Genomic DNA, 10874 nt, shown 5'->3' with positions numbered 1-10874 from the left:
AGACTCATGCTGGTCTCCATCTTCTCCACCCCACCTCACTTCACAGGATCCCCAACCTCCTTCTCCTCCCACCCCAGGAAGGTAGGAGGGGCAACCTAATTGGAAGGGGCTGAAAATAGGTAAAAGGGCCTAAGAGGGACCTGGCAAGGAACTAGATCTCAGCTCAACGCCCCTGGCACTCCCCTGCCCACCCTCCTACCCCAACCTTGAACTTCCTTCCATCCTTGAAGTTCAGACTTGGGGTACTGAACCCCCTCTCTACCTCTTCAGCAGTGCAATCCTCCTGGCGGTTTCCAAACCCTTTGCCACCCCCCCCCTTGCCCACTCAGCCCCTCCAGCTGGGCGTCTAACAGACCATCTACCCCTGGCCCAGCTGCTGAACTCACTGCCCTCTGGGTTCTCTGCCCAGAGGTGAGGACTCTCACCTCCTGCTCAGCACTGCCACTTGCTGGCAGCCAGGATCTGCACCTCCTCCCAACCTCCCCAGCTGGGGCCAGGCAAGAGCCTCTGTTCCCTTGACTACACAGTACACAGAGCTACAGGAGCTGTGGGAGATGTGCTCCAGCAGAGCTGGTGAGGAGGCATGCAGAGGAGTCCAGAGCACAGGGAAGGAAAAGGCTGGTGAGGCTGGGAAGGCTGGAGGGGAGAGAAGTGCAGTTGGCCCCTAGGCGGAGTTTGGTCTGTTTTTTTTTTGTGAGAACTCCTTGGGGTTCAGGCCTCTGTTCTGTCTGGACTCTCATCTCCTCCAACAGCTTGCAGAGACCCGGTGCCTTCCCTAACCTGGAGTTTGTTCTTTCTTGATTTTCAGGGATGCCGAGTAACTACTCCTTTGGATCATGCCAACCCAGGAGGCTCTTTCCTCACTTCTATCCCCCAAACCGGATGGGGAACAACTTTCTCCCTCTTAGGGGATTTCCTCACACAGGGCCTGGAAGTTACATGACAGATGTGAGTATTCACGTTCCCTTACAAGGATCTGTTTTCTGGATGTGGAAGGGAGACCCAAGTCCCCTGGAAAACAAACGCTAGGCTTTGTGATCTTCTGGGTCAGAGCATGAGAAAGTGCTCAGTGGGCAACTAGCTGTCCCAGCCAATACAGAGAGTAAAGGACCATGTTTCCACCCAAGGCAAGCAAGCCTTGTCTCCATATGGTCCCACTCCATCCCCACCTCAAAGGCTCTGAGACAAGGCCAGTTCCTTCCCACTGGCCCTACCTTCAGGCTGCCAGGTGCAACTGGAACAAGTTCAGACCTATGAGATTCAGAGGATGGAATTTATTAGAATGCACAAAGATGTCATTTATTCTACCTGTCCAACCACATCCCTCTTTTAATCAGCTTTTGCCTTGCTGCTACCAAAAGACCTGATAAGAACAATTTTAAGGAGGAAAAGTTTATTTCAGGGGTCATGGTTCAGAGGTCTCAGTCCATAGATGGCCAGCTTCATTCCTTGGGGCCTGAGGGGAGGCAGAACATCTGGTGCAAGAAAGCAGCTCAGAACATGAGGGTCAGGAAGCAGAGAGAAAGCTCTGCTCATAAGAACATAACATAAACCCCAAAGCACACCCCAGGCACCCACTTCCTCTAGGCACACCCTATCTGCCTAGAGTTATCACAAGTTAATCTCTATGCTGGGGAGGGGAATTTAAGCGCTGATTAATCAGCTCAAGGATGTTGGAACAAAATCATTTCACCTCTCTACTTTCTTGCATTGTCTCATAAATGAGCTTTTGGGGGACATCTCACATCTAAACTATGACACAACCCCTTGCAAAATTACATGTATTATTTATGTGATTATTGTGTGGTATTGACCTTGAAGGAGTCAAGAGAGAAAGAGCAATGTCTTACAGAGTAGTTCAGATGAAGGCTGTTCACTGTGGTATTGATGTTTTTCTTTACTCCTTCTCTCTTTTTATTCATATGTTACTACTTGAAGTCCTATGGCTTGGCATACAACTTAACCAAGATTCCAACCAGTACAAAAGGATATACTCTTGGAGCCAGAACAGCTATGAGGTTTAAGCCAGTCAACAAGGTAAAATGCTGGGATTTTATGATGATCCATGTGACTGCATGAAATGTTTGGGCATTAGCTTTGCAGAAGTGTGTGTATATTGGGAAGAGCAAAAACAGTTCACTGAGAAAAATAGTCCTAACAAAGGATTTTAGTGCTGAGATGCATGAGGTCAAAATACTGGAAAATGTATTTATGTACATCATATTATCCTGTCAGTTAAAAAAACAGGTTCTAACTTTTCTATCCTTTTGTGAGATTGCATTTTAAGTCTAATCTTTAGTAAAGGATCCTAATCTCTTTCTCTCACTCTCTCCCTCCCTCTCCCCCCCCACCTCTCTTTCTCTCATGAAGTGGGTAGGGATGGGACCCAGGGACTTACTAGGCAAGTACACCACCACTGAGCTACATCCTTGGATCAAGGATCCAAAACTATGATTGGATATTTACTTTCATGGAAACTCAAGGGATACTGGCTCTCAAAATTTCTCAGTGGGACCAGGGGCATAGTGACTGCAAAAGTTGTCTTGGTCCTCTGCTCATCCTAGGTTTATACATCCAGCATGACTGACTCACATCTATAGCTTGGTTTTCTATCCACATAAGCCTATTTGTATATCTTGAAATGGCTGAACCATAGCTGATGTATAAATAGGAAAAGGACAGTTGAGGTTTTTTGAACTGCAAGCATTTCTGTGTAGGTATGTCTCCCTTTAACACATTGAATTTTTTTCTTGGTAATAGGAATTGACACTTCACCCAGGCAAGTACCAGAGAGTAGAAAATTGGAAGGAAAAAACAAAGCAAAGTTTTGTTCCATTTAATGCCTTGATGCCTCGATTTCAGAGCTATACAAAAGACAATTTCCCTGGGTATGTCTCCTCTTTTCTCTAGTATAGTTCATCAGTAAGCAATAGGAAAAGAAGTCCATAAATCAGTGATTATAACAAAACCATCCCACTCAATAAGAAACCACCCATCTTTAAAGATTTAATCCTCTTATCTCCCAGGTCTCTGGCCTTGTGTAATTGCAAAATCACAGTTATTCATCCAGTCAGTATTTATCAAGATGCCAAATAGTTTGGGTTTGTTTGTTTATTTTTGTTTGTTTTGTTTTCCCAGTACTGGAGAATGAATCTCTGAGCCACATCTCCAGCCCCATTTACATTTTTATTTTGAGACAGAATCTCACTAAGTCACCTAGGCTGACCCCAGACTCACAGTCCTCCTGCCTCAGCCTCCTGAGTCCCTGATAGGACAGATCTGTGCCATGACACCTGGCTACTTTGTAGTTTGTACTTAGTAGGTTGCAAAGTTCTTGCAGTAAACCCACCTCATGAGGTTCTGAGCTTGGAGTCTAGAGTCCAAATAGATGAGAAGTAAATACACAAGGAAATACCAGTAGTAGTAAAGACGGTGACCATGTAATTTATCTGTCCAACTGTGACACTTCTGAGAGTGAAAGGGAAGCAACCATGAGCTGGGGCTGTTGTGGACAAACCAAAAAGTACAGTGACCGGGAAAGGTGCTATGAGAAACTTTAAACAGGACCATGATGTGAAGGCAGTGGGTGGTTAAGAAAGGATGCTCTGAGCACATCCACTTGATCTGATTTTTGAGTGACAAGATTGAGCCAGCCCTGGGAAGATCTGGAGACAGAGCACTCCAGGCAGAAGAGGTCGGAAGTGCAAAGGCTGTAAATTGGGAAGAACTTGGTGTGAGGGAAAGAAGAAGAAGGCTCCTATGGCTAGAGGGCAGTGAGCAAGAAGGAAGAGAAGAGAGGGAGGGGCAGGTAGAGTAGAGAGGACTTTGGGGGTCAAGGGGCTTATTCTTAATGTGTTCGGAAACGACTGGGAATGTATGAAATTGCACAGCAAAGGGTCAGGGTCTTTCTTTTACTGATGAGAAGTCCAAAGATCATACAGTGAAAGTAACTTTTTCAAGTTTGTGTTAAGAAAGTTGAAGTGTTGAATCTTGACCCCCATGTCCACTACAGTAGAATTAACACCCGAAGATAATTTTTTTTAAATTTTGTATTTGTTCTTTTCAGTTATACATAACTGTAGAATATATTTTGACATATCATAGATACATGGAGCATAACTTCCCATTCTTGTGGTTGTACATGATATGGAGTTACGAAAGTTCATTCTTCTTGATGGCTGAGACATATTACATATGTGTATATATACCAGATTTTCTTTATCCATTCATCCGGTGAAGGGCATCTAGGTTGGCTTCATAGCTTAGTTATTGTGAAGTGAGCTGCTATAAACATTGATGAGTCCATGTCACTATAATATGCTGATTTTAAGTCTTTGAGGTTTATGCCATGAGTGGGATAACTGGGTTGAATGGTGTTCCATTCCAAGTTTTCTGAGAAATCTCCATACTGCTTTCCAACTTTCAGTGCCACCAGCAATGTATGAGTGTACGTTTCCCCCCACATCCTCGCCAATATTTATTATTACTTGTATTCTTGATAATTGCCATTCTGACTAGAGCGAGAAGAAATCTCAGTGTAGTTTTCAAAAGACAAAGTTTGAGGAACCAAGGCAATTCTAAAATAATCCATGGCCAAGAAATTTAATTGGTTCTGCTTTGATATCCCTAGATTGCAGATAGATTGTTTCAGCATTTTAACCACCAGCTTCAAATCAAAGAACTAATTTACCATTATCATGGATCTCTTCTATCAACACCTCTTTTGAGATCTTCTGGTGTCCCGGCTCAGAACACTGAATTGTAGAAATATTACCTTAGCTAATAAGAAATACATTAATAAGCAAAAGAACCCACGCTTGCCCAGCATTAAAAAGTTAATCAGTCCATGCCTTCTCCCAAGAGGTTAAACCTACTTCAGTGATGGCCATGCTACCTACTAGTGGAGTTCGTCCTATGCCACTGACTCATTAGACATGATGTATGTATTTTTTTATTTCTAGCCCTGGTGCATACAACCCAGAGAAGAAACCACTTCCAAAAGTTACTTGGCCAATAAAATTTGGATCTCCAGACTGGGCTCAGGTTCCAAGTCTACAGAAAAGAACTCTAAAAGCTGAGGTAATAAGATTGGATTTCTGTAGATCGCTCTGTCCAATATGTTCATATATATCAAGGGTTAGTAACCAGAAGCTTGTAAATGAAGTTCATGGTCCCCTGAAATTATATGCATAATTTTGTGTGCATAGAAATATGAGGATCCTTTTGAGAGAGTTACATAGTTTCATTAGATTTTTAACAGTGTATAGGACTGATTTAAAGTCATGTTATCTTATTTGTTCCTCAAGTCATCTTTTGGAGTAGGTTAAATATCCCTTTAAGACAATGGATGATACTGGCACCCAGGAAGATTGATTCATACAGGTCCTACAACTGGAATCCAGATCTTTTGACTCCTAATGCAGTGCTCTTTCTGACATAAAGTTGAGTGTTAAATGATTGGAGGGTTATAGAGCACTCTGGTTAAGAGCACAGACTTTGGGGATAATACTGCCTGAGTTCAAATACCAGCTCCTGTGTAGACTTGCTATGTGATCTTAGGCAAGTCCTTGAACTTTTCTAAGCATCTGTTTTTCCTACCTTCAAAATGAAATAACAACAGAGTTGATCTGATATGGTTGTAAAGATTAATAATGGAGAGAATGTATAAAAGCATTTAACACAGTAATGATAACAAAGGCTTCCGTCCATGCTAGCTATCATACTTCTTGAAATATACTTCTTTCCTAGTGGAATTTAGGATTAATTCCACAAATATTTACTAAATGCCTAACATATTAATACAATTGTGCTAAGGCATATAGGTAACATTCAAGAATTAGACATATAATCTGTGTCTTCAAGAAGCCAAGCAACTTTTTTTTTTATCATAGTGAGATGATAAATGTAGATGTGCACAAATGTTGAGAAAATGACTGAGGCTGGATTACTAGAAACTGGGGTTTACGTGGGCTGCACAGCTAGAATGCATGCTTCTATTTTGCATGCAAGGTCCTGGGTTCAATTCCCAGTGCCACACACACACACAGGAAGGCAGAGGATTCTCATTAGAACATTGTCTTTCATTGCAGCTGTCCACAGACAAAGAATTTAGAAAGCATCGGAACCGAGTTGCTTACTTAAGCCTGTTTTACGATTGAGAAGTGATCACTTCCTTCACATGCTTCTCCTGATCACAGACTCTTCAGAATAGAGGACAGACCTGCTCTTGGTCTACATCACCATGGCCCTCATGTCTTTCAGCCCCGGATCCAGAACGTGTTAAGGGGTTCACAACTGAGATTTGTGAGCATAATAACTGGTTCCAAGTGTTCTGTCTCCTGCTGCTGGTTTATGATCTGGGGGTTCCTGGTGGGTGTTCAGGTGGATGGTCTCATTTGAGTGAAATACTCTTGGGCCCTTGCCCTTTACTCACAACTCCCAGGGACCAGCCTTATATGTTCTACAACTAGCTCTGGTAATATATAGCTGTTGGCCTATATGTATTAAGATTTTGGATGGGATGTGGGCTTGCTAGACATGGAGGATGCTTAAAAGTGGGTTAAAACATTCCTGATTTAAGAGCTCTTTCAAACTTTAGTATGGAGTTGGAAGGCCCTGAGTTGGTTGCCTTTCCCAGACTAACATAAAACACAGAGAACCAAAAATTCCCCCCTCCGACTACATCATCTATTTAATCTGCTAGTCAACATATATATTGAGGTCATGACTCCATGTCAGTCAGTGTTAGGCACTAGAACATATTGGGATTCAACTTACACTAAGTTGATTATACAGTGAAAGTAACTTTTCAAGTTTGTGTTGAGAAAGTTGAAGTGTTGAAACTTGACGCCCCTAGTTCCTTGAGGCTGGCCAGAAGTCTGAGACCTCCCCAGGTTGACTGCCCTTCAGTCTGAATGACCTCTGGAACCTTATAGCTAGCCCAAGGGTATAAAGATCACAAAGCAGAAGCCATGTATAAAGTACTTACCCAGACACTCTGGTCTGGTAGATAGCCTTCTTAATTTTCAACATTAACTCTCAAGAATGTAATTTTTTCATGATTGGCCTTAAGTGTGGCCTATTTTATCTTTTATTTTTCTGCAGTGTACAGTGCTGGGGATTGAACCTATGGGCACTTTACCAGTGAGCTACATCCCCCGCCCTTTTTGTTTTTATTTTGAGACAAGTTCTCACAAAGTTGCTGAGGCTGGCCTTGAACTTGCAATCTTCCTGCCTCAGCCCTCCCAAGTCACTGGGATTACAGATGTGTGCCACCATACACCCAGATTTCTAGCTTATTTTTTAATGTGTAGGTCCTTTTGTACCCACTTAGACCTCTTAGTAATTATCCCCAAAACTCTGAAAGGGTCTGGATTTCAAAGAGTGAGAAGCTGATAGTGGCCACCGAAAAGTTCCAGCCCACTACAACCCTGAGAGCCACCCCACAGCAAGGGTTAGCTGGAGAAAAGGATAGACAAAAACCTCCTGGGTGAATGACCTTGGATAAGACTAATTCCAGAAGTGTGGGAGACCAACCTTACAGGTGACTGAGTCACACTCCCTGGCTGGGTGCTGAGGCACTCAGTTGCAGAAATGTGGCAGATCTTTCCCCACCCTTCTTGGGTCCCAGGATTGGTGTCTCATGTATGGGTGTGTCTTGCTACAGCCCCATGGGTGGAGCTATGCTCACCTGTTCCTTTGTAATATAACCCCTTGCCCTGTTTAGGATAGAATCTTCCATGGAAGTGCCCTATGTGTGTCCCCTTCTCTTATTGTGCCATTGGGTGTGGCCTACCCAGGTGTCAGTCAACCTGCTGACAGTGGACATCATGAAGATAGACTCAGCCCCCTGAAACCTGACCCCTTGCCTCATTTAAATAACTTCTCCTCAATAGCTATTCCCTTTCTCGGACTATACCCAAAAGACCTAAAAAGAGCATACTATAGGGACATAGTCTCATCAATGTTTATAGCAGCACAATTCACAATAGCTAGACTGTGGAACCAACCTAGATGCTCTTCAATAGATGAATGTATAAGAAAAATGTGGCATTTATACCCTAAAAAGTAACAAGATCATGGCATTTGCAGGGAAATGGATGGCATTAGAGCAGATTACACTAAGTGAAGTTAGCCACTCCCTAAAACACAAATGCCGAATGTCTTCTCTGATATAAGGGGGGTGACTCAAAATGGGATAGGGAGGAAGAGCATGAGAAGAAGATTACCACTAAATAAGGAAGTGAGGTGGGAGGGAAAAGGAGGGAGAAGGGGAATTGCACAGAAGATGGAAGGAGACCCTCATCGTTATACAGAATACATGTATGATGTTGTGAGGAGGGGAAAAAAAAAGAAGTGTGTCACATTACATTGGGTAGAGAGAGGGGAGGGGAGGGGCAGGGGGGGATAGGAAGGGCAACAGAATAAAATAGACATTATTATGGCTGTATGTATATAGGTGACTGTATGATCAATGTGATTCTGCAACCTGTACAATCAGAAAAATGAGAAATTATACCCCATTTGATTCAAATGTATGAATTGTCAAGATCATTGTATTGTCATGTGTAGCTAATAAATAAATAAATAAAAGGGGTCAGTGCGTGCTCTCGATCTCTCTCTTCCTGCGGACCCTTAAGGTCAGAGGAGCTGTCACAGCGACCCCAAAGAAAAAGGTATTTGTGTCTTTTGTGTGGTTATTTAAAGCAGCCCAATTAGCCCAGTTTAACTGGAGTGACCCCTGAGCCTTTTAGTCACAAGAACAGAAACCTGGCAATTGGTGTCCAAGGTGGGCAGAAAGGTCTGTGTCTAAGCTGCCAGGACAAAAGCGACAAATGCTGGCTCTTAAGGGGACTCCAATTTAAATATTAAAAGTTTAATGAAATTGAAAGTTCTCTCCAGAAGTTAAGCATGCTTAGGATTGCAGAGTATTGTGGGCTGAATTGTAGAAAGTAAGTGAATTAGACAAAAGGAAAATTTTAATATTGGGGTATAATTCAGATGATTAATGGGCTGTGTTGTTGAGTTGAGTCCTCTCCATGGAAAGAGCGCTTTTGTGGATTTTTTAAAATTGTTTTTATAAATCTTTATAAAATATTTTTGGGGGGCTGGGATTGTGGCTCAGCGGTAATGCTCGCCTAGCACGGGCAGGACCCAAGTTCAATCCTCAGCACCACATAAAAATAAAGGCATTGTGTTATGTCCATCTACACCTAAAAAATAAATATAAAAAAAGAAAAGATTTTTTAGCCCTTATGTTCTAGAAGTTTGCACTAGGAGAATGAGAAAAAGGGAGAGAAAATGTTGTGATGTTTACCTGGAAAGAAATAAATTTCAGTCTTCTATTGTTTTTGTCAATACTCAGAAAGTTTGTACTGACTTCTTTGCTACATGATTGTTCTGTGAATCAGAATGGCTGTGACTCAGTCGCTGGGGATGAGACTTGAGCTTGCTGCTTGCTATGGGGTCCTAGCCCCAGCGGCCAGCAGTGCTCTTAACCCTTAAATGACTTGACCTTAATGCTGAACACAGACTAGCTTAAAATCTGATGGTAACACTGGCATCTGCCGCTAAAAAATTTTGGAGCACCCATGAGCCACAAAAAAAAGTGCAGGATGCGGGAGTACACGCTCTGCAACTGCAGGTCGCAGAGACAAAGCAAGCTGCTACCCTAGTAGGATCTTGGCCAGGTGGGGAAAAATGCAGACAAAATCAAACGAAATACAATCGGCTAGGAAAACTCAGAAAACTTTTGACCCAACAATGGGCAGCAGACTCCATGTTGTTTGCGTCACCATGGTAACCATGTGGTACCTGGCCAGAGGAGCGGGCTTCCTGGTCCCACCTCCCGCACTTTCGCAGGCTTCCGATTGGTTCTTCCACAGTCACTCAGACAGGACTTCTAGTCCCGCCTTCCAGCCACTAACCTGTACTTCCTGATTCAGATTGCTATGGGAGCTGCTGGAGCCTGTATTTTTCAGAATGCCTACTTGTAAATGCTAACAAAAGATATCTTTTTCAGACAAAATTTAATTCCACAGGTTTCTATGTTGCAGCCCTAAATTTAAGTTAGTTCTGAGTTAAATAACCTGACTTTTCTTATAGTTGTGTTACTAAATAATGTTCTAATAATAAGAGATATCAAACATGCTTCTTTATATTTAACTTTAATTTTGGAGGTTATGGGGATGCATTTGCTCGCCACAGGAACAAAGCCGGCAATGTTCCTGTGATGACCAAAAAATCCTTATTCTCATTCCTGACTATAAGAAATAAATATGTGTACACAAAAATCTTATTTCAGTTACATCAAGTGACGTTACATAAAAGAGTGCACGCCTAGGTAAAAATAAATTGAAATGGATCCAAGTATTATAAGAATCACATAGTTACATAAAGTTAATACAATTATAAGTTATGTCCTTATTCTTTTTTTTTTTTAAGAGAGAGAGAAAGAATTTTTAATATTTAGTTTTCAGTGGACACAACATCTTTGTTTGTATGTGGTGCTGAGGATAGAACCTGGGCCGCATGCATGCCAGGTAAGCGCGCTACCGCTTGAGCCACATCCCCAGCCCATGTCCTTATTCTTAATATATATATTTTCTAGGTATTCAGATAACCTATATTTGTTAATCTATAAAATAATTAGCACATGTCTAATTGTTTAGTTAATATATATTTGTCTAATTGTTTTTCTTCAACAGAAAACCCATAATTTATGTTTTATATGTACATTTTTCGGATACTCTGCCTTTTCAGTTACAGATATTTGAGATAAATATATTTACTATAAATTTGCTTTTAAGTGAAAATACAATCTTCAAGTAGTTTCTAATTCTCAAAGTTATTGTTCAAACTCATAAGATAATAAA

The 10874-nt window shown here is 41.9% G+C and overlaps 1 protein-coding gene across 3 annotated transcripts; it reads left to right on the top strand.

The window, feature by feature from the left end:
• Nucleotides 1–439: 439 nt before the first annotated feature.
• Nucleotides 440–8680, top strand: LOC124101932 (protein pitchfork-like). Of its 3 annotated transcripts, none has more exons than XM_046458155.2 (6): nucleotides 440–573; nucleotides 809–948; nucleotides 1939–2037; nucleotides 2761–2888; nucleotides 4962–5079; nucleotides 6090–8679. In XM_046458155.2, the coding sequence occupies exons 1-6, from the start codon at nucleotides 555–557 to the stop codon at nucleotides 6156–6158; spliced, it is 573 nt and encodes a 190-aa protein (XP_046314111.1). In that variant the 5' UTR covers nucleotides 440–554; the 3' UTR covers nucleotides 6159–8679. The 3 variants fall into 3 exon arrangements, with proteins under 3 accessions (XP_046314111.1, XP_046314109.1, XP_046314110.1); XM_046458153.2 differs by having other exon boundaries at nucleotides 491–621; nucleotides 6090–8675; XM_046458154.2 differs by having other exon boundaries at nucleotides 506–617; nucleotides 6090–8680.
• Nucleotides 8681–10874: the final 2194 nt, after the last annotated feature.

The sequence above is a fragment of the Marmota monax genome, unplaced genomic scaffold, assembly GCF_021218885.2.
Source record: "Marmota monax isolate L192 unplaced genomic scaffold, Marmota_monax_Labrador192_F-V1.1 WCK01_AAM20220418_F8-fsc00087, whole genome shotgun sequence".
Taxonomy (NCBI): Eukaryota; Metazoa; Chordata; class Mammalia; order Rodentia; family Sciuridae; genus Marmota; species Marmota monax.
The sequence above is the reverse complement of the archived record's forward strand: the minus strand, read 5'-3'. Positions and strand labels throughout refer to the sequence as shown.